This window comes from Mytilus galloprovincialis, chromosome 3, assembly GCF_965363235.1.
Source record: "Mytilus galloprovincialis chromosome 3, xbMytGall1.hap1.1, whole genome shotgun sequence".
NCBI classification, from domain to species: domain Eukaryota; kingdom Metazoa; phylum Mollusca; class Bivalvia; order Mytilida; family Mytilidae; genus Mytilus; species Mytilus galloprovincialis.
This window is the reverse complement of record NC_134840.1, coordinates 26,292,783-26,318,266: the sequence shown is the minus strand read 5'-3', so window position 1 is coordinate 26,318,266 and position 25,484 is coordinate 26,292,783. Positions and strand designations below refer to the sequence as shown.

Below are 25,484 nucleotides of genomic sequence, written 5' to 3'. Positions count from 1 at the left end.
TTCATACTTGAACCATTTATTTTACTTTCTTTTCCATGTTGACATTCTATTTATATTGTTTCAGTCTATTTATTTGACTTTTTTACATTCACTTTCAATAGCATGGCTACACTAAGATGTAATATTCAGACTTTCAGATTTCATACATCAGCACATTACTATTTGTATCCTAACGACTGTACCTTTACTGTGAAGTGATGTTGTTGAGACTCTCTACAACAATCTTATCAATTTAATACTTGTAAATCCATCAAAAAATCAATAAAATTACAATCTAGAAAAAAAGAAATGTCGACATACTACAATATTACAAAAAAGTCTCTGTCAATATGATGCTGTAGACTAATCATCTACATTTCTGACATTATATATTCATATTTTGGTCCATAACTGTTTTACTGATGATTCATAATATCAAAGGCCATATGTTATTTCACACACTTCCACCATAATTGATATCTGTCCTTGTTTGCATCGTCTTTTGCCTGAAACTGATATCTGTTGAGATTTGATACTACACACGAAAAGCTATATCAAGTGCAATGAATTTCCAGACCAATTCTTTTCTTGCTTAGTTCCAGTGAGATAACTTTTACAGATACTTTATCTCCAAGATTTAATTTGGTATTTTTCATTTTCGATACATGTATCAGTCCATTTTGTCCTACACCTATATCTACGAACGCTCCAAAGTGTGTAACATTTGTTATTTTTCCCGTCAAGATTGTTCCATTTTTCAACGAATTAATGTCTTGAATTTCTTTTCTGAATAATGGTTTCTCAAAACCTGAAAACAGAAAAATACAAGTGTTATTTATACAAATGTTTTGTCTTGTTAACATAAATTCACAAGGTCTATTTCTTTGAATTATATATCTTATTTTAATTGCTCATTCAGCCTTTTGTTGTATTATTTTACAAGGCATGACATTACCTGTATAAAAATAAGTAGATTTGATATAATTACCAATAAGACAACTCTCTTTCTTTAATAACAAATAGTCTTTACAAAAGGAAAATATGGATGATGCTTTTCTTTAGTAATTTTTTTTTTCCATTTAGTATTGGAAGTCAGTGAACACAATTAAACTAAATAGAGAACACAATTAAATAAATTTAACTCAGTACCAGACAAGTGGACTTCCTGTTATATAAACTTTTGATTGATCAATTATATCTTGTAAAAAAATGTTGTCATGAACCTTTTAGTACAATTTGTGATTCATTTTAGTTGTAAGATTTTTATGTGGATTTTCATAAGAACTAAGTTGTCCATTAATGACCATTTTGATAATACATGTTTAACACCGCCACAATTTTGCTGAAGGATGCCTCCAGGTGAGGGAGTTTCTTGCTACATTGAAGGACCCATTGGTGGCATTCAGCTGTTGTCTGCTCTATAGTCTGGTTGTTGTCGCTTTGACACATTCCCCATTTCCATTCTCAATTTTATTGTACAACCCAAAGCAATAATATTTGCCTTATCATCACACATGAAGCCTATTAAACCATCACTTGCTTTATTGGCCATTGCCATTGGATGGAAGATAGACCAAAACTATAAATAGATTATCAGGACTTTGTAATGGACTTTGTTTGAAAAAAATCTCATCAAAGTTACCAGGCTTGAAATTTTGTATGCCAGTTTTGTCTACAAAAGACTCATCAATGATACTGAAATCACAATAATTCATGTATTCTTTTAACTCTTGTCACTGTAAACAAACTTAATTAGTAAACCCAGATTAATTGTTACCTTCTCTGTAATCATAGGAATGTGGTTTAAGGAATGCTTTGACAATCAGATCAACTGTTGGCTCACCTACTGCAAGGGTAGTTGACAATTCATCTGCAGCTATAAAAAAATGTGGTAAAACTTTAGTAATTCATCAATCAAGCTAAAATAAAGAACTCTCAAGAAGTAGTGTCTCTATCATAAGCCAAAGAGTTTTATAAATATTTCAATGAATGTTTTTTTACCTTATTTTAAATGTAAGATTAAAACATATTGCAACTGTGCTATTTTTGCTTACAATATAAATAGTGGCTTTAGGGGTTAAACTATATTTTTATAGTTATGTTACTAAATAATGACTTTCCTTTTTTGACCTAATTGTATTGTAAATATTTTTAACTTTTTTTACTTCTGTTTTTTTTACAATATACCATATATAGCTTTATCAGTTTTGATATTTAAATGTGTGATGAATCTAATTTAAAAAAAGAATTTTCAGATGCCAATGTAACATCACTAAATTAAATAAATTGTCATACTTTTGGTCTTCATATAATTCTGTACCTCTCTGATGAACACCTCTTGGCCAAGGTTTTCTTTTTTAACTCCTATCATATTCATTAAACTACAAATCAAGTTTAAAAATCTTATATCAGAACATTATGGATATTTTTTCTACATTAATGGCTATAAATCTTGTAGAAATTGTCATTGCACTATTTATCTATTTGCCAAAATGAAATACTCTTCTTATATAAACATTGTATACAAATTAGATCAATGCTTCGAGAACTCTAAGGGTGATTTTGTTTAATTTATTTTTACAAGGTTTCATATTCAATTAAGATATAGCATTGTCGACAAACATTTCATACAAATTTTAATCAAATCCATTGAGATCTTGTATATTTTACATGATTTACATTTACAAGCTGAAAATATAACTCCTATAAACTTTTTCGATGGGTACTCAAGGCAGGCAAAAATCAAACAAGCTACTGTGGCCAATGGAAGTATTAACAATGTTAAAATATATTGATCAGTTTATTTGTTTGAAATAAAATGAATTGAACATCATGTTTACTAAGACTTGATTTGATGTATTATGAATTCTTTAGCCATGTGGTTGCTGTCTAAATGACATATACTCAACATATTTTTTTATTCACAAATCAAGGAGTACATACCTTTCAGCTGCATCATATGATTCTGGATGTATCCATGTTGTATCTAGGATGTTAGGTTCTAGACTAATGGAGTCTTTCTTTTTTTTAGCTTTCCCACCACCAGTTGTAGGTTTCTTTCTTTTTCTTCCTGTTTTTGTTTCTTCAGGTTCTTCTTTACATTTTTCTGTCTGTCTGAAAATAACAAAATCAAGATTCCTTCTAGTGTTCATGAAAAGAACTTTAGAATGAAAGAAATAGACAACTAAAACACTAATATACGGACTAATTCATGCAAGAAAAAAGATTAAATGTAAACCTTGCCTTATATCAAATAATGACTCCCTAGTGAGAGGTTCAATATCTAATAGATACACACGTTGCATTGGCAATAATAGGACATATTTCTAGATCTGTTTTATAAATATACTTTCAATACAAATCTATCTTTCATTAGCAGGAGAAAAACCAGACAATCTTCAGATTATAATTAATGGTTTTCAAATTATGTTGAATGAACTTTCAAGTTAATATAAATGTTAAATGGTAAGTTATTTTAATCTTAACATGATATTGAATTTTGCTATTATATCTCTAAACAGTCGTAATATTTAAATACCCTTCAAGTGAAGCAATGACTCTGATGAAACCTGCACACTGTTCGTAAGACTTGTCACCAATACCCTTCACACATTTTACTTGTCCTCTGTTGACAAATAAACCATTACTTTCTCTCCATTCTATTATTTTTTTAGCTCTTGTGGAATTTAAGCCGGCTATTCTCCTGAAAAATTAATATCCAAGTTTAGTCTTAGATACAGTACATAAATTTTTCATTAGCTGTTATTGGTTTTGAGTAACTGGGAGTACTCTCCCATCTGTACATTGTGTCTTCTCTGTTTATGTTGGTCATTTTCAACTGATTTTTACAGTTGGTGTATATGTTAAGCTATTACACCACTGTCCCAAGAAGGGTAATGGTTGGGCATCAGTAAACATGATAAACCCACCACATTCTGTGTGTGCCTGTTCCAAGCATGGAGCCTGTAATTCTGTGGTGGTTGTTTGTTGTTATTTATTTTCCCAGATTTTAATCTATATGTATATATATGTTGGCAAGAAATTGTCTCATTCCCAAAGTAAAATTTCACCGAAAAAAATTCTGGCAATCAGCCTTTGTTTAAGGATCTTATATAAGGTTTTATTTATTAACAAACACATTGCAAAACAAGAATGTGTCCAAAGTACACTGATGCCCCACTCGCACTATCATTTTCCATGTTCAATGGACCATGAAATTGGATAAAAAATATAATTAGGCATTAAAATTAGAAAGATCATATCATAAGGAACATGTGTACTAAGTTTCAAGTTGATTGGACTTCAACTTCATCAAAAACTACCTTGACCAAAAACTTTAACCTGAAACATGCACTTTCATTTTCTATGTTCAGTGGACCGTGAAATTGGGGTCAAAAGTTTAATTTGGCTTTAAAATTAGAAAGATCATATCATAAGGAATATGTGTACTAAGTTTCAAGTTGATTGGACTTCAACTTCATCAAAAACTACCTTGACCAAAAACTTTAACCTGAAACATGCACTTTCATTTTCTATGTCCAGTGGACCGTGAAATTGGGGTCAAAAGTTTAATTTGGCTTTAAAATTAGAAAGATCATATCATAAGGAACATGTGTACTAAGTTTCAAGTTGATTGGACTTCAACTTCATCAAAAACTACCTTGACCAAAAACTTTAACCTGAAACATGCACTTTCATTTTCTATGTCCAGTGGACCGTGAAATTGGGGTCAAAAGTTTAATTTGGCTTTAAAATTAGAAAGATCATATCATAAGGAACATGTGTACTAAGTTTCAAGTTGATTGGACTTCAACTTCATCAAAAACTACCTTGACCAAAAACTTTAACCTCACTCGCACTATTATTTTCTATGTTCAGTGGACCGTGAAATTGGGGTAAAATCTCTAATTTGGCATTAAAATTAGAAAGATCATATCATAGGGAACATGTGTACCAAGTTTGAAGTTGATTGGACTTCAACTTCATCAAAATTTACCTCGACCAAAAACTTTAACCTGAAGCGGGACAGACGGACGGACGGACGGACGGACGAACGAACGGACGCACAGACCAGAAAACATAATGCCCCTCTACTATCGTAGGTGGGGCATAAAAAATAAATGGAGAGAAAACATCTGAGCATCTGCTTTCTGACTATCAATCATACCTTATTTTAAGATGAATGAAGAGTGATAGTTCACAATTTTTATGTCTAAATTTAAAATTTACTTTCACTAGGGATGTGACAATAAATATTACCTGAGTAAACTCTCACTCCCAGTGTTTACATCTACTCCTACAAAACTGACACATTCTTCCACCACTGAATCTAATGACAGCTTCAGTTGGTTCTCTGGCATATCATGCTGTTTATAAACAAAGTGTATAATCAAATTATGCATTAAGTCTGTTGATTGAATTATCATCTTGTACTCTTTACATGACTGATCAAATGGTTAGGTGAAAACTAGATCAGATTCCCTACCTTTTTTTTGTGAAAACATTCAATAAAACACTACCTCTTCAATTCTAATTCAAAATTCTATTATTTTCTTTCATATTAAATAACATGTTCTTTATTACCTTACAACACAATGGAGTTTTTATCATCCAGTAACTTGAAAACAGTTAGTGACTTATACTATTTTCATTATTTTCTCAAAATAAAATTATAAAAACTACATTTTAACAATGTATGAAACAATTACATCCTGCTCCAAGTCAGGAGCCTCTGGCCTTTGTTCATCTTGTATTATTTTTAATTTTAGTTTCTTGTGTACAATTTGGAGTTTAGTATGGCTTTCATTATCACTGAACTAGCTATATATATTTTGTTTAGGGGCAAGCTGAAGGACACCTCCGGGTGCGGGAATTTCTTGCTACATTGAAGACCTGTTGGTGACCTTCTGCTGTTGTCTGTTCTATGGTCGGGTTGTTGTCTCTTTGACACATTCCCCATTTCCATTCTCAATTTTACATAAATTAAATTTTACAGACCAGACACCCCTTCAAATAACTGACAATTATCATACCTGGTACTGTCCTACACCTATATGTTTGGGCTCTATTTTTACAAGTTCTGCTAGAGGATCCAATAATCTTCTTGCTATTGATACTGAAATTTTTACACAAATCATATGGATAATGACTACTATTAATATACACTTTGAAAAACAAAATTTAACTTAGAGATGATTTGCGCTTATAAATAAAGAGGTTAACATTGATGACAGCAACCATATTACACACAAAATAATAATTTGTATTTGTTTTAAAGGGTATTTTCCCATATTGAATACTGTAATGGGCCCCATAATATACAACCAGGTGCTCCGCAGGGCGCAGCTTTATACGACCGCAGAGGTCGAACCCTGAACAGTTGGGGCAAGTATGGACAAAACATTCAAGCGTGATACAGCTCTGAATTTGGATTGTGATCAAATTTTTGACATTACATGGGTTTTTTTACACAAAACAAATGTCAAGATTTTACAAATCAATTAAAGATTTCTTCTTATTTAAATCTAAAATTAAATAGTTGACACAGCATAGGTTTCTGACACAGAATGAATGTGGTCTAATGAACTTAAAAGTTTTTTTTTGCCTTTGAGCAATTCACTATGCTGTTGAATATTAATCCTCTCAAAAAAATGTTTGAAGAAATTTTCTTTTTATTTATGAAATCTGAAATGAGAAAAATTTAACCCCCCCCCTTTTTTTCACATCCCCGTTTCCCTTTTTCCAAAACTGATATCAATTCAAATTTCTAATGGAGTTTGCAACAATAACTACTCTTTTAAATACATCATAAAATATTAAAATGTAAAATAAAGTGCTTGTTATCACTGAATGGTAAAGATTGGTTGGTAGTAAAAGTGAATATACATTGTTTATTGTATAAAACAATAAAAAAAACTTCATCAGCAACATTTTATATTGGCAAATTTCCAATGAAGTTATTTACATAAAGTTATTTGCAAATAAAAATAGAAAATGACATCATAGTCATGTCTGGCAAATTTCCAACATACATTATCTAAAACATTTTAGATAAGATAAGGAAAAAAAGCTTCATCAGCAACATTTTATATTGGCAAATTTCCAATGAAGTTATTTACATAAAGTTATTGGCAAATAAAAATAGAAAATGACATCATAGTCATGTCTGGCAAATTTCCAACATATATTATCAACTACTATTCTATACAAAGAAAGATAACTCCAATTGAAAATTAATTGCTATTGCACACTATTGTGCAATTAGATATTTCTTGCTATTGTGCAATACTGTGCAATTGAAAATTTCTTGCTATTGCACAATACTTGATATGGAATCCTGATTTGGACCAACTTGAAAACTGGGCCCATAATCAAAAATCAAAGTACATATTTAGATAAAGCATATCAAATAAGCCTAAGAATTTAATTTTTGTTAAAATCAAACTTAGTTTAATTTTGGACCCTTTGGACCTTAATGTAGACCAATTTGAAAACTGGACCAAAAATTAAGAATCTACATACACAGTTAGATTTGGCATATCAAAGAACCCATTTATTCAATTTTTGATGAAATCAAACAAAGTTTAATTTTGGACCCCCATTTGGACCAACTTGAAAACTAGGCCAATAATTAAAAATCTAAGTACATTCTTAAATTCAGCATATCAAAGAACCCCAAGGATTCAATTTTTGTTAAAATCAAACTAAGTTTAATTTTGGACCCTTTGGACCTTAATGTAGACCAATTTGAAAACGGGACCAAAAATTAAGAATCTACATACATAGTTAGATTCGGCATATCATAGAACCCCAATTATTCAATTTTTGATGAAATCACACAAAGTTCAATTTTGGACCCTTTGGGCCCCTTATTCCTAAACTGTTAGGACCAAAACTCCCAAAATCAAACCAACCTTCCTTTTATGGTCATAAACCTTGTGTTTAAATTTCATAGATTTCTATTTACTTATACTAAAGTTATGGTGCAAAAACCAAAAATAATGCTTATTTGGGCCCCTTTTTGGCCCCTAATTCATAAACTGTTGCGACCTCAACTCCAAAAATCAATCCCAACCTTCCTTTTGTGGTCATAAACCTTGTGTTAAAATTTCATTGATTTCTATTTACTTATACTAAAGTTATTGTGCGAAACCAAGAATAATACTTATTTTGGCCCTTTTTTGGCCCTTATTTCCTAAACTGTTGGAACCAAAACTCCCAAAATCAATCCCAACCTTCCTTTTGTGGTCATAAACCTTGTGTCAAAATTTCATAGATTTCTATTCACTTAAACTAAAGTTATAGTGCGAAAACCAAGAAAATGCTTATTTGGGCCCTTTTTGGCCCCTAATTCCTAAAATGTTGGGACCAAAACTCCCAAAATCAATCCCAACCTTCCTTTTGTAGTCATAATCCTTGTGCTAAAATTTCATTGATTTCTATTCACTTTTACTAAAGTTAGAGTGCGAAAACTAAAAGTATTCGGACGACAACGACGACGCCGCCAACGTGATAGCAATATACGACCAAAAAATTAAAATTTTTGCGGTCGTATAAAAACATATGGGAAGAAATAGTGACTAATGAACTTTGTATCCCAATGGATTTACCTCAACCTTAAAAATCCATTTGTAGTAGTTATCAAATGTAATATTTAAAAACAATCACTAACCAGGTGCTCCGCAGGGCGCAGCTTTATACGACCGCAAAGGTCGATCCCTGAACAGTTAGGGCAGGTATGGACAAAACATTTAAGCGTGATACAGCTCTGAATTTGGATTGTGATCAAATTTTTGACATTTTATGGGTTTTTTACACAAAACAAATGTCAAGATTTTACAAATCAATTAAAGATTTCTTCTTCAAACTTATTTAAATCTAAAATTAAATAGTTGACACAGCATAGGTTTCTGACACAGAATGAATGTGGTCTAATGAACTTAAATTTTTTTTTGCCTTTGAGCAATTCACTATGATGTTGAATATTAATCCCGTCAAAAAAATGTTTGAAGAAATTTTCTTTTTATTTATGAAATCTGAAATGAGAACAAGTATGGACACAACTTTTAAGCTAAAAATATTTTAGATAAGATACGGAAAAAAAAACTTCATCAGCAACATTTTATATTGGCAAATTTCCAATGAAGTTATTTACATAAAGTTATTGGCAAATAAAATTAGAAAATGACATCATAGTCATGTCTGGCAAATGTCCAACATACATTATCTAAAAATATTTTAGATAAGATAAGGAAAAAAAGCTTCATCAGCAACATTTTATATTGGCAAATTTCCAATGAAGTTATTTACATAAAGTTATTGGCAAATAAAAATAGAAAATGACATCATAGTCATGTCTGGCAAATTTCCAACATATATTATCAACTACTATTCTATACAAAGAAAGATAACTCCAATTGAAAATTAATTGCTATTGCACAATATTGTGCAATTAGATATTTCTTGCTATTGTGCAATACTGTGCAATTGAAAATTTCTTGCTATTGCACAATACTTGATATGGAATCCTGATTTGGACCAACTTGAAAACTGGGCCCATAATCAAAAATCAAAGTACATGTTTAGATAAAGCATATCGAATAAGCCCAATAATTTAATTTTTGTTAAAATCAAACTTAGTTTAATTTTGGACCCTTTGGACCTTAATGTAGACCAATTTGAAAACTGGACCAAAAATTAAGAATCTACATACACAATTAGATTTGGCATATCAAAGAACCCATTTATTCAATTTTTGATGAAATCAAACAAAGTTTAATTTTGGACCCCCATTTGGACCAACTTGAAAACTAGGCCAATAATTAAAAATCTAAGTACATTTTTAAATTCAACATATCAAAGAACCCCAAGGATTCAATTTTTGTCAAAATCAAACTAAGTTTAATTTTGGACCCTTTGGACCTTAATGTAGACCAATTTGAAAACGGGACCAAAAATTAAGGATCTGCATACATAGTTAGATTCGGCATATCAAAGAACCCCAATTATTTAATTTTTTATGAAATCACACAAAGTTCAATTTTGGACCCTTTGGGCCCCTTATTCCTAAACTGTTAGGACCAAAACTCCCAAAATCAAACCCAACCTTCCTTTTATGGTCATAAACCTTGTGTTTAAATTTCATAGATTTCTATTTACTTATACTAAAGTTATGGTGCAAAAACCAAAAGTAATGCTTATTTGGGCCCCTTTTTGGCCCCTAATTCATAAACTGTTGTGACCTCAACTCCAAAAATCAATCCCAACCTTCCTTTTGTGGTCATAAACCTTGTGTTTAAATTTCATTGATTTCTATTTACTTATACAAAAGTTATTGTGCAAAAACCAAGAATAATGCTTATTTGGGCCCTTTTTTGGCCCTTTATTCCTACACTGTTGGAACCAAAACTCCCAAAATCAATCTCAACCGTCCTTTTGTGGTCATAAACCTTGTGTCAAAATTTCATAGATTTCTATTCACTTAAACTAAAGTTATAGTGCGAAAACCAAGAAAATGCTTATTTGGGCCCTTTTTGGCCCCTAATTCCTAAAAATGTTGGGACCAAAACTCCCAAAATCAATCCCAACCTTCCTTTTGTGGTCATAAACCTTGTGTTAAAATTTCATTGATTTCTATTCACTTTTACTAAAGTTAGAGTGCGAAAACTAAAAGTATTCGGACGACGACGCAAGACGACGACGCCAACGTGATAGCAATATACGACCAAAAATTAAAATTTTTGCGGTCGTATAAAAATGAGCCATTCAGAGCTTACTTTGGGATATAACATTTGTTAAGATATTGAAAATGAAGAAATGTAAAGAAAGCATTTATAATTGCATTACTATTTTCCTTGTTTGTTACCTATATGTTACATGTCTGTATATATAGGAATGTACAGCATATTTTCTCATTTATATGCCTTAAACTTCTAAGAGTTCTTCTGAATCTTATGCTTAAATTGTGTAAAAACCCTTTCTTCACTTTGGGTCTTCCTCAGAATTGCATTTGGCCACTATCAATGAATATATTTAGACTGGTTTGATTTCCTAAGTTGTGTCTCTATGAAATGAAACATAGAGATCATATCTGTGAACCAGTAGATAAACAAAACAAATATCTATGAAATCAAATATCTCCACAAAAGAGGCATTGTATGTTAAACAACTGTATTTTTTACAAAGTGTAACCTGAAGTTGTTGTCTGTGCATTTAACCATATGCTTACAGAAAGTAACCATTTCTGATAAACATGCGAATTTTTACCTGCTCCTCTGAGTGATGGATCTAAAGTGGGTAATTCCTTCTTGGCTTGATCAGACACACTATATATGGATGCTCCACTCTCATCTACCACACTGAAATAGTTCATAAAAATTACATGGTAGCATATTAATGAAACCAACAAGTAAGTAATAGACTTTAACACGTATAACAACATTTGAGAAAAATTCCATCCTAAATGTTGTCATGCTACCCATAATTCATTGAGAAATGTAATGTGAATCAGTTCCATAAAAAAATATCCCAAAACTGCACATAATTATCAATTTACAATGCTGTTGATCAAAGGTTATTTTACTACAAATACTATGTAAAAACATAATTTTTAAATTTTATTCCATTAAAATGTATAAATTTCCTAGTTCTATTAACATAGTTACCTCATACATCAAAATTAAAGGTAAATATATAAGTATGATTAACAGTTACCAGTAATTCATCTTCAGGTGTTCCTCTTTAATTAAGTTAGATACATAAGTTTCTGACTCTCTACAAGCGACACCATTTCCTATGGCAAATATTTCACACCTGCAAAAAATCATAATAAAATTGAGAATGGAAATTGTAACTGACCAATAACAATCAATACACGTCTTACAACTGTGCTTAAAAACATAACCCACATTTATCAAAATTTTCAAGCCTGAGGATTATAAACCGAATAAGTTTACCACTGGAAGTATAAAAAATAGATTTCCAGTTTTGACCTCATAATTTTAAGCAACAACACATACCAAATGATAATCAGGAACATTTTGAGTTTTGAAAATTTTTAGAAATCATTAATAACATTATTAAACAAAGACGCTAGGCGTTGCTAGGTAAACTCAATTTGCTATACTAAAATCTACGTTTTACGAAGGCCAAGCTTAAAATACAATACAATTATCTCCTGAATCTAAAACAGATAAAATTATTTTCTGCATTAAGCTTACCCATATTGTTTGATCATCTGCAAAATTTTCATTTTCTCATCATACTTGTTACTTTTATAATCATGTATATAAACTATCTCAGTGTGAACAATCTGGCCTGGAATATAAACAGAAACATTTTCTCATTTCCAACAGTTTTTAATATCATGATATAATAAGTTACAATTGTATCTATGTTCATATCTGCATGAAGTACTCCAGTATACCCTGAGGCATACTGAAGGGTGTACAGTCTCCTGCAGGGTGTTAAAAAAACATATCTACAGATATGAACGTAGATAAGAAATTTATCCCCAGCCTTAGTCAAAATCAGGCAAATCTTAGGGAAATTTGGACACGAAGTGTAACATGAAAGCGACGTTTTAAATATAAAAAAGTGTGATTGAAATTTGGAAAAACATGACCTGGATTATCATTATAACACTCAAAAAAACTGTTTTATTTATATGTAATGCTGAAGTATTTTTTTAATAATGATGCGTTATATTTTAATGATTATCAGAATTTTTATCAAATTGCATAATAATCATTAATGAGGATTAGGTAAATGAATTTGAAAAGGAATAAAAGTGGCAAAAACAAACATGGCAAAATATAAAGAAACATCACATAATCAAGTTTCTATTGTATTTCTTGCTTGCAGTACACTATAATCTGCAACATTGTCAGGCATATCAAATTTTATATAAGCCAAAATCAGATAGTAGTTTTACCTTTCAGAAAACCAATCAGACAATGATCAAACTGAGCAAGTGGTGAAAAATGTCAGCAAATTGCAAAAAGAAAGATTGTGGTTAGTATAAATGAGGTGCAATGTAATCAATATAATTTCTTACCATTCATTTCTTATTATTGACTTTTTGGTATACTGAAACGTAAAACCCTCATCAAACTACTGAAATAATCATTAGGTATAAATGACAGCATATTTCTGGTATCTCCCATTGTCTATGAACAAAGGGAGATTTGGGGTATACATCAATGATACATCAAGTAACAAAGAGATTTCCAGATCAAGTTGACAATACCAACACATACTGGCCATGTATAGCATATGTGTTTAACAAATTAATGAATTCATATTTCATTCCGATAGGAACTTAAAAACTCTTTGTAAATCTACACATATTACTATAGATCATATTTGAAGAAATGATATATGTGTACCTGTTGATGTTATTACTGCTACTTTACAGCCATTTTTGAATCCTGGATCTAATCCCAGAATGCACTTTCCCTTGACAGGTGAAGCTAGAAGTAAATTCTTTAGATTGGTAGCAAATACCTCAATTGATGCTTTTTCAGCCTTTTTTGTCAATTCAGACCTAAGGAGAAAACAAGTTACATCTACAATCATTTCAAACTTGTATGGATATAAAGTAAGCTTTTTTATAACAAAGCTAATAAGAACAGATTTCGATGTCCCCCACATTGCATACATATTATCTGTATATTGAGCAATTATTGTTTTGTTCATAAATCAGGCTATTAGTTTTCTTGTATGAACTGTTTTATATTTGTTATTTTGGTCCTCTTATAGTTTACTATGCTTTATGAGTTTTCCCATTGTTAAAGGCTGTACAGTGACCTATAGTTATTTCTATGTCATTTAGACTCTGATGGAGAGTTTTCCCTCAGCAATCATCATGATCATGCCATATTTTCAAAATAAAAGTATTGTTTTTGTACATTGTAATCAAACATAAAACTCTAAAGAGATTTAATTTGTACTTAAAAGGCCACCCTTATACCTTGTTACCCTTTAAAATTGCCATGTATTCCCATGACCAGGATTAATAAACAATTTTCAGTTTGCTGTTTGACACATAAACTAGGTCATAGAACAACTGTTTTCCAGGAAAATATCAAAAGGTGGTAATATTTATGTATTAACCTGATCAATCTGATCATTTGAGGATGTGCCAATCTATCATATGCATCACTGATTGCCTGGGTAATAATGTTCATAGCATATGTTCCTTGGTGAGCTCTCTGAAAAAAATTCTGACTGCATTGTCTCTCATACATTGATTTTACTTTATCTGGTACATCTATTTTAACTGTCAAAAATTTGTTGTGTTCACCTCGATTTATTGCTAGCACCTGAAATGTAAAGGGACATCACTGACAAAATAATAGTATTCCATTATGATTTGTATACAAATACTTGAATGTGATTGGTTAGTTAGAAAAAATTACATTTAAACCCTGCAATATTTTTTCAAAGTCATGAGCCTGTGTTACAGTGGTTGTCTTGGTTCATTGATACTCATATTTGTTTTCTTGTTAATTGTTTAGTTATAAATTAGGTAAATGTAGTTACTTTTATAATTTAAATAGTTTCACATTTTTATGTTTAGGGTTTTAATAGCCTATTATACTGATTGGGTTTTTCACATTGTTGAAGGCCATACGATGGCATATTATGGCTCACTACCACTTGAATCAAACTCATATGGATAGCTGACACTTTTTACACTTGGTTAGCTATCATACACATCTCCAAAAACAAATAAATTAAAGTTGGCTAATGTAATGTTATGGTGCATATAAGAAATGAGAGCAGTCACTTTAGCAAACAAATAAACTAACTAGTGAGAATTTAAATGACATGCAAACATAAATTATATAAGTCATAAATTATTGAAATTTTTTTCTACTGGATGTTAAGAAAAAAGAGTGTGCCCATAGTACAAGTATGCTCCATTAGTATTAAAATCAGAAAGATCATATTATAGGGAACATGTGTACTAAGTTCTAAGTCGATTGGACTTAACCTTCATCACAAACATGACAAACTACCTTGACCAAAAACTGTAACCGCCGACAGACAGACTGACCGACCAACCGAGAGACAGACCGACCGAGAGACAGACAGACAAAACTGTAAAAGCCCGCCCGCCCCACCGACCGACAGACCGACCGACAGACAGACAGAGACAGACAGACAGACAGACAGACAGACAATTTCTTGATGAGGTTTTAAAAGACATAAAGTTGCCAGGTGAGAACATATGTAACAGACAAATTAATCAGGGTTTCAAGGTTTTATGCGACCCATTATGTTAACCAATGAGGTTTCATATGTTCAATAAAAAAAATAGTAACCTGATGTGGTTTTATATAACAGACATTAAAATTAGAGTTGAAATACTGTTCATATTTATGTCTACTTTCTTCCTTGATGTTCACTTCTTTTTTTACGACTTTTTTCATTTCTGCATTTTTAACTGTCTTTGAGTCTTCATTTTTTCCAGACTTTTTCGGTTTGCATTCAGAAGTGACAAGCTTAATATCCCTGTATTTTGACCTATTGGAAAGAACATTTAAAAAAATCTGTTTTATTTTGTAAACATTTTTAGATAAATATACATAACTATTGGCAGTTAATAAAAAATTCTATATCCTAAAATGAATATATAATCTTTTATCATATTTTTGCCTCTTTATCATAACTAGCTTATCTTTATTATAACTACAATTGTAAAGCTACAAATCATTATTTCCATAAGCATCATGTTTGTATCTTTAAAGAGGCCAAAAACTTATATTCTGTCTTTTAATCAAAATTATTAATCAAATAATGAAAAGCTTCAATAAAGATTTTTCTTACGGTACTCCATGGGACATTACCAAACTAATGTTGGTAAAAGATAGACATAAAATCTTTAAACCACATTTTTTTTAATCCTTTAGTGTTAGTCTATCTATAGCTGCTGTAATTTGAATTTTGACGACAATTCAGCAGTATTAGGGGCATTATCAAACCAAGCTTGGTATTATAAAGGTATAGTTTTTGGCTGAAAAGAAAATTGTCAAGAAACAGAAAAGTTGATGGCCAAGATGCCCCAAATTGCAGAAGAATTTGTAATACTTTTATGGTGAAAGAAAAATTCTCAAGTTCCTTGAAATTTGAGACATATGAAAATTAAAAAATCAAACCAATTGGCTTAACAGTAAAATAAATGTAAACTAGATAAATGTACTCAATGAATAATCATCAAGAAAAGGAAAACTGATAATTGAGAAGAAAAGTCACTCCATTGTTTTTGGTTTTGGTATGAAAATTACTTGAAGAAAATTAAAAAATCTTAGCAACCAATCAACATTTTTCTATTCTTATCCCTAAGGGACACTCAGAAGAGAAAAATAAGACAATACTAACCACCCTCTTATAAAATCCATGCTATCTTTATGCTTATGTATGATATCTGCTAGTATATGCTTAACACCAGTTTCTACATCTGACAACTTCTGTAAACCTGAATTATATAGATATTTTTATATATAGAGTGATATAAATTCTTCTGAGGGGTATACATACATATTATTTTTGAATTACATAAACTTTTTTATATATACTAATGCTATTTTAAAACAGAGTTTTAGAAAACACTTTTAAATATATAGTATCCGTATAAATATGTATGAAATTTCAATGTTTAAGTGTATGAAATCAATGCACAAAATCAGTGGATAAAAGAAGAAAACAATTACACAGATTGAACAGATAATTATTTATTTTTTCAGACATGTTTTTACAAGAGCATATATAACAAAAAAACTTTGGCAATCAATAGTCAAAAATACATCTCGTCCATCAACATATCACAAATTAATAAACGAAAAATCTAAAAGAAATGTACAATCTAATACCATAAAAATTTGTTGGCTTGCCGCATGAGAAAAAAAAATTCCAACTAAAAAAAATTAAATCATACGATATATTCTGTCAACCAAACACAGTTTAATATTACAGGACATTCAAGTGTTCAAAAGTATGCTACCATATTATGTTTTTTATCTATCTTTTTTCACTATTATTCTAATTTTCAGTCAATCTTACATATAACTTGACATACCTTTAACATTTGGATCCACATACTGCTCAAGTTTACCTTCCCAGGGCCTTTCAAGGAATATTGTAGCTAGGGGTTCTAAATTCAGAGCTCTAGCTCTTTCTGCTAGTGTACCTTTATGTCCAGGTTTGAAAGGGGCATACTAAAAATGTAAAAGTGTAAAATAACAAAATAATTATAGAGTTATTGAGAATAAATAGTCATTGTGGGTAGATTGAAAGAACTGTGTACTTGATGTAGTGATGAAAAAAAAAAATATATAGTAGATAGGACTTTAGCATATAACATGAACTAGTAGCATTGTTCAAAAGCAGTAATGGATACAAAAGTGAGATGGAGGACAGCAGATGAATTGACAGACATCTAATCAATATACTCATTATAATACTGGTAAAACATTCGGATTCAAAAAGCTTGGGTTAACAATAATGTATCAAAAAATTCATGCAGTAACTGAATACATGCTCAAAAGTTAAACTTCATGATTCCAGAGCCCAATTATCATAACTCTGTAATGTGCTGTATAAAGTTCCTTACAAAAAGTTTATACAAGTAATAAAATTTTACATATATATCTTTTCAATTATCCTGAACTTACCAAATCATCGACCTCTGTTATTGTTTTAGAATTCTTCAGGCATTTTTCTAATCCCTGTGTAAGCTTGCCTAGTTTATTGATAGCTTTCAATACAGTAGCCATTTTATTCTGGACATGTCTGAAATTATTAAAACGAACATATAGGCAATATCCTTAAAGATGAAAAGATTCAATAATGATTGAGTAGGACCTAGGTTTTTCATTATATTTCTGTTTTGTTACCCATTATACTGTTCACTAACAATTTTCTGTAGAATGACATATGAAATAAAATATATATTTTCATCATTAAAGTACATTTTGTGTATTTGCTTTGTTTTAACGATTCAACTTGTTCTAAACGAAAACATATTGATACAGTTTAATTGTCCAACACTCTTTGTAGCAATAAAAATAGCCAAAAAATAGATGTGTGTAACATGGGACTATTACACTAATGATAGAAGTCCTGGCTATATATAGGTTTAACTTCCCTTCTTTAAAAGATTTTTATCATTACACCTACAGTTTATAGTTTGATCTGAATTATTATTCATGAACATATATATGGACCATAATTTGGTATTCGGCCTTTGGTTTCTTTTTGTATCCTTTTTTATAAGTTCTAAAACTTTAACTTTTATTCTGTGGGTTGTGTTGATGTTAGAATAGTATTAATGGAACAATTGAGTTTTTCGAGAAAAAATTAATACATTTTGATTCACCGTTTACGTGACAGGAAACAAAACAGGAAACCAATCTTTATTTTCTTTATTTTGCACAATATATTTCAAAAGACATAAATGAACACCATTACTAGTGTTACTTGCTTCATGTTAATATTTAAAATCTATTTTCAATGTTAAATTAAAGTTTTTTTTAAACGCGACAGGAAACCACAAGAAACCGAAAGCATTTTTTTAGTTTTATTTTATTGCAAAATCTGCTTAAAATGATCTGAACAGTATACTTTTTCTTAAAATCCATCTTAAATGTAACAGTATTATAAAACTCCTAATTATGTGCTTGTTTTGAAAACAATTAGTACAATTTATTCAGGAATTTCCATATTTTCTTCATTGATACAGGATACCATAATCGTTGTATCTTGATGTTTTAGCCAAAAAAATGTATTTATATTTGGTTTTGAAATTCCAGTTATATACAATTTATTCCAAATCATTGGTAATGTAAAATTCTTTAAATCCAGTAAAGAAAACAACTTTTAACTTGGAATTAGCATCTTTAAAATAGGCACCATGTGATATTTGTGACCTGTACACCATCTACATGGTTTCCACATTTTAACCTACTTTAGTGGGCTAAAATCAATAAAGTACTTCCTTTCAAGTCATGCATGGTAAAAGTTTACTTTTCCTTTGACAAGTTTATTGCGTTTCTGATAAGTGTTTGCAGAACATGAATTAAAAAAATTAATTAAAAATTGTGACAAAGATACCAACTTTGTACATTCCAAGTGTAACGGTACATTAACATGTATTTTTTATTAAATTATCTTTATTCACCTAAAATATCCAGTAATATTTACTGCTGAAGCTAAATCAATTCAACGAACATCGGCACCATGATAGGAGACGTAATTTCGATTGAATTTTCCAAGGACCCTTTACATCGTTATTGGGAAACGAAGTGTGTTAAAACGTCGGTCAAATCTGAAATCGATTTTGTCAAGTCATTGGGCATTTATTTTCACACAAGATCGTATGTAACATTATGCACATAGGAAAAATAATAGACCCCCGGCGCAATCTCTTTGAAAATTGTATTTTCCTTTTTTAAACAAGACGAAACAAGCCTACAGATTATGTTTGCTTACATCCCGTTGGAAACAAATACAATGTTTAGACCTAGTATTTCATATATCCGGCTGTTAGGGCGTGATCACATGTTAGTCACATGTTTCACGTATGACCGGAAATGATTAGAACTTAACGACAAAAACAATTTTAATAAATAAATGGACTTCTGTTTCGTGTGAAATGTAACGCATAACGATAACGTCATTTTCTAACTTAATTATTACAAAGAACAAAACAAGAATGTAAATCATCTCTGATTTACCTGTTTGAACATCTCGCGAGAGTTCGTATTTGCATATTGTTGCAAAGAATTCTTTTACAACAAAGCAGATTAAACCATCTAAAATGTGCGTTACGAAATGGGAAACCAAAATAACGACAGTGTTCTTAAACCTGCTACAGAAATACTTATAGTTCTTGGCATTTTCTTCTCACTATTCTTATTGGTCGATGTTCTTTGTTATTTTAAAGCAAAAATTACGAATTTGCCGGTGACGATTATCTATAAATTAGTCAGCGTTATGCACTTCGGACGCGAAAAGTAACGCGAGAAACGACACACAAATACGGTCGTATAATCTTTGAAATTTGTTAATTTCAATTTTTTTCTAGGGAAGAGTAGCATACACTTGTATGTTGATAAAAATAATGGCATCTTTAGATGTAGTTACAACTTTTCTTACAGTAATTCACATTTTATTACTTTTCTATAGTTATAGGAAACGGAGCCCAATAGCAAATTATGGTCCATATTCAAAATCAAATTAATACTTGAGGTCTTCTAAAGATGACTGAATATCTCTGAGGTTATCAACTTCCATCCCTCCAGTCATTTCTTTACGATATCTTGCTATAAACGGAATTGTGCAACCTTCTTCCAAAAGTTTAACAACATTTTTAGTAGACCACTTTGGAAGATCTAAGTCTTCAGCAATAGCTTCTTCTGTTTCCCAGTTTGGATCTGTATTTTTTAACTCTTCACAAGCCATATCTGTATAATAAATATTAAGAAATTGACTTTCATAAATAGAATTGCAGATATGAAATTTAATAAGTGATATTTTTTTAAATACACATAATATGTCCTTACTATCTAAACGGTTTTATGAAATTCTGTTGAGTGGTTGCAGATCAGAGAAGTTTTGATAACAATCTGTTGCAGTAGTATGTATAGGCAAGTAAGTTCAAAGGGGCATAACTCCTAGAAAAAAACTTGAACCATAATTTCCTGTCGATATGCACATCCACATAGTATGTCCTCCTAATTATCTACAGTTTCATGAAATTCTGTTGTGTGGTTTCAGAGGAGTTGCAATGACAAACTGTTGCAGTAGTATATTGAAGCAAATAAGTTCAAAGGGGCACAACTCCTAGAAAAAAAACTTGAATCATAATTTCCTGTTGATATGCACATCTACATAGTATATGTCCTCCTAATTATCTACAAAGTTTCATTAAATTCGGTTGTGTGGTTTCAGAGGAGTTGAGTTGACAAACTGTTGCACTAGTATATTGAAGCAAATAAGTTCAAAGGGGCGCAACTCTTAGAAAAAAGCCTGAATCATAATTTCCTGTTGATATGCACATCTACATAGTATGTCCTAATTATCTACAAAGTTTCATGAAATTCTGTTGTGTGGTTTCAGAGGAGTTGCAATGACAAACTGTTGCAGTAGTATATAGAAGCAAATAAGCGATTTATTGAGACATAGAAAATTAAACAAACCTAATATCTTTGGAGATTCTTGTCCAATTACATTTGAGTAAAAAACAAGTTCTTTTTATTTCTAATTTTATTTTCTTAATTGAAAACATGACGACATAATCTGCACTGTAAGGATAGGTGTCATTAAAACAATATATAATTCATTTGGGTTTTTTTAAATATTTTTTCTTATCAGATAGCAAATACATAAATGTGATGAATATAAATATCAGTTTATTTTGAAACTACCCTGCCCTTAAGAAAACATTCAATAGCCACACTCTGATTTAGAACATATTTGTGTAATGTCACAAGTCGCAAACACCAAACTATATGGTCTATGGGGAAACTGGCAGATTTCCATTAAAAATTAATATCAAAACTAAATTACTATGCTTTTGGTCAAGGCTAGTGCAAAGCCATAGTAACAAATTATCTGGGATCTTGTATCAGTTAATGTATAACTTACATAACTCAGGCAAATACTCATTTAAATGGTTATCTTCCTTGAAACAAATTTTAGATGATACAGGATTTTCTTTTGTCTGGAATGCACAGGGTGATATCAAAAGTTCGGATATTAAAAAAAAAGTAAAACAGAGATTGGTTGACCAATTCGGACAGAGCCTATCTGCTGATATGACAAACTCATCTAGAGGTGTGTTTTATGCTTCATACAAAACAATGTTTTGTTTAGAGCCATATTTACTCAATCTTAAAGTGGCAGATCGATACATCTACAGTAAATTTAGATGTTCAAACATCAAAATCCCTATAGAAGTTGGTCGGTGGAAAAATACACCAAGAGAAACTCGTATATGCTGTCACTGCGATTCAAATACCATTGGTGACGAATATTATTATTTTTTTGTATGTTCCAATAAACAAATTATGTCTTTAAGAGAAAGGTATATACCTACATATTACATAAAAAATCCTTCCCAATTGAAATTTATTGGTCTATTATCACACTGTAACGTGCCAGTGCTAACAAAAGTGTGCATGTTTCTAAGACATATTGAAAAAATATTTTCCTAATTCATAGCATGTTACAATAATTTCTAACCACGTTGCAATTAAGAATTTTGCAAACAAATCAACCAAATATATTTCAGTTTTATTGTATGATATCAATTATTAATCTATTGTGTGACTTTCTTGTAAATGTATAAGTATGTTTGTAATTTTTAATGTATAATTGTTATCCTCTTGTAGCACCATACGTGTGCCTAAGTTGTAATAAATTGTCTTGTCTTGTCTTGCAATATAACATGAGGACAGGATGTTCTCCAGACAATAAACAGTTAACCAGGGTATTCAGACCTCAGTGGACACCCTACTTACCTGTTGAATACATGTCATGAGAATTAGAAAGGTATATCAGACCATAAATTCACCTACAACCTAATAACAATTGAGTCAAAACAACTTAAGGTACCACAATTCAAAGATTTTATAACTCCAACCTGGGAACAGTATATATATCTGTTCCTGCTCCAACTCCCAAGTTTTAAAATGCTGTAACTTTCTTAATAATGCTTGAAAATTTATAAACACAGTAATTATGGATAGCTTACAGATTATTCTTTTAAATTAATGCAATGTTAGTATTATGCAACAATTATGTAACCAATTATAATGTTAACTGTGTCTAAAATATTTTTTACCAAATTTCCACTTTCAATTGAAATTAGCTTCTGCATAGGTATTCCTAGAGGGTTGGTTTTATTATATGTTTATCATATGGCCATTATCTACAAAAGAGTGTCTCCGATTTCAGATAGAATGAGTAGAACAAATTTTACACCTAATTGAACATTATCTTCGTTTATGTGGGTAGGATGTTTTTACTAATTAGATATATGAGAGAACGGAATACCATAGGGACAATTTGAGACAACCCTTTTGAAGCCCATGATGTGTTGATTAAGATTTCGTTAAAATTTTCTGTTTAGTAAAAGAGGTGATAGAGCTAAATTCATTCAAGTAAACTAACCTGAGATTTTGCCACTAATTACATAATAATTGCATAATAAAAATATTGCATTCATTTAAAATATTAATCTTTTATCTATCTATATATACCTCTTTTATTATTTTTTATGCAAACAAAAACACAAAATCATTTATCGTTAATTATTAAATTAAAATATAAATATGATTAGATAAAGTCGACTAAAATATGAATTAAATAAATTCGGCATGTTGCGAATATAATCGTTATTCCGATAATTACATATGCGGAAAAACTACAAGTGCCATTCAGTGTTGCATTCAAACATTCTTGAAATACGCAAATAACTGCTAGCTTTCTTATATGAAAGATATGGAACTATGTTTATTGTTGGGTGCTAGCTCAAGAGGGGAGGCGATGTGAATTAATTAAAATCAACACAGAGACAAGTCCCGTTAGTATAGAAAGTACCTGAATAATATGAGTTAATTACAATAATCTTTTGTTTATTTGCACAAGTATAGTAATTATTTTTTATTGGTTTTTAAATGATTTCACAATTATCCTCTATAAATTTTTTGAGTTCATTTAATCTCCCTTTGAACTTCAATATCTGATTTTGCTTAAAATTCATTTTTCCTTATACACCTTAAAGTATAGTCAACAATACAACTACAATACTGATGTAACATTTTTATATGTTAGGTCAAGTGTGTTATCTGATTTTATCATATATTTAGTACAAAATACAGCTATTTTGTATATCTAATAAAGGTTGTTTTTCCAATCTGTATCACCTACCCTGTATCTCATACCCCGTATCGCATAGCTAAACCCGTATCGCATACCCCGTATCGCATGGTAAAACCCGTATCGCATACCTTTTTTTTTTTTTTTACATAAAGTTTTTTGTTGTTTTTTTTTTTTTGCTTAAGAAAAAATTTCCTCAAAATAGGTAATTTTTTTTTAATGATGTCATTGTTTGGTATGTAACGTCACGAACGTCAAGTTTTCATATTGTATGTGACGTCACGAACATCAAGTTTGCATATTTTTTGGCACACTAAATGCAACTATAAAAAATACAAAACACTCAAATAAATACAATAATAAACAAAATATTTTTAAAACAGCAGCAGGCAAATGGTAAGGTAAACCAGGTGCTTAGTATAAGCAGTTATTTTAAGGCTTTGAACCAAGACAAAAGCAGAACTGAAGGTAACCCAGTGCTAATCTATCGGGATCAGAAAACAGTTCATATAATATAATACTCTTCTGTTGAAATATATGATAAAGCGTATAATACATGGCAAAATCCGTATCACATGCCGTATCACCCTCGACCAATATCATCCCTCGGGCCTAAAGGCCCTTGGGCTGATATTGATGTCTCGGGATGATACGACATATGATACGGATTTTGCCATGTATTATTCTCTATGTATCGGGTTTACACACATCTGTATTTTCACACATAGCCATTTAATACAGTTTATATAGATCATCAGATATTATATTATACTTAGATTTCTTTGTTTTACTAGTGAGCCCTAATGATTTGCATATGGTCGTGATGCCCTAGTAAATTTATGTAAGGAGCACAGAACACTAGGAGCCTGGATCACCAGAGCACCCAGATTTCCAGAGCATGCACTACACGGAGCCCGATTGCCCTAGTATTCTATAATTGTATACGGGCTTGTAGGAGTCATATAAAAGAGAGGAAAAGCGTGAGATAAGGAGGAGAGATAATTCATAGTGAGGAGAGGACGTTGAGTTTATTTAGTAGAGAGGAGAGTCTTATTGTTGAGCCTGTAGTTAAATGTACACTGTGTTATACTTGTAACTGTGTTATAGTCATGTGATTTTAGTAATACAGTATTGAAGTTTTACTCCACTTTGTGTTCATGTTCACTTACAAGACTTCGTTCAGACTACACCAGGATCCATTTATTTATTTATGTGACCAGGATTCCCTTAATCACGCTACCAGTAGATTTCTAGGGTAACCCTGTTAAAGAGTAAAATTGGCATTTGTTGTCCGTATACGAGTGAAAGGCACGACCTGAAACTTATACACCCAACAACACAGCACTAACACACGGATACACACTTTAGTTCAAGAACCATACTAGACTTTTTCATCACACTGTTATATCATGGTGCCAGAGACATATAACATGATAATATGTCTCTGATGAGTGATGGTGCCTTTTAACATTTCGTATGTCCGTTTTGTTGTGTGTCCATAATATCACTACTGTTATTTATCAGGGACTTTCTATACTATATTAGTATAGAAAGACTCTGTATTTATATAGCTATTTTTGGTTTTAAATAAATGCGACTACCAGTTTGGATGATCAAAATCT

At 30.8% G+C, this 25,484-nt stretch overlaps 1 protein-coding gene across 1 annotated transcript; it reads right to left on the bottom strand.

Annotated features, from left to right (window-relative positions):
• LOC143067552 (S1 RNA-binding domain-containing protein 1-like) lies at positions 1–25,484 on the bottom strand. The gene is made up of 18 exons (XM_076240893.1): positions 25,464–25,484; positions 20,225–20,444; positions 17,655–17,772; positions 17,060–17,198; positions 16,363–16,459; positions 15,306–15,507; positions 14,092–14,300; positions 13,365–13,522; positions 12,198–12,294; positions 11,692–11,790; positions 11,245–11,336; positions 6,012–6,094; positions 5,239–5,345; positions 3,518–3,682; positions 2,923–3,093; positions 2,275–2,360; positions 1,757–1,855; positions 1–787 (listed from the first exon to the last, which is right to left on the bottom strand). The coding sequence occupies exons 2-18, from the start codon at positions 20,440–20,442 to the stop codon at positions 534–536; spliced, it is 2,394 nt and encodes a 797-aa protein (XP_076097008.1). The 5' UTR covers positions 20,443–20,444; positions 25,464–25,484; the 3' UTR covers positions 1–533.

Excerpts from the sequence above, each read along its gene's own strand:
- LOC143067552 (XM_076240893.1), bottom strand. The coding sequence starts at position 20,442 with ATGGCTTGTGAAGAGTTAAAAAATACAGATCCAAACTGGGAAACAGAA. Across the intron at positions 13,523-14,091 it reads CAAATGATCAGATTGATCAG|GTCTGAATTGACAAAAAAGG; the intron begins GTTAATACATAA and ends TTTTCTCCTTAG. Across the intron at positions 5,346-6,011 it reads TAGGTGTAGGACAGTACCAG|CATGATATGCCAGAGAACCA; the intron begins GTATGATAATTG and ends GTTTATAAACAG.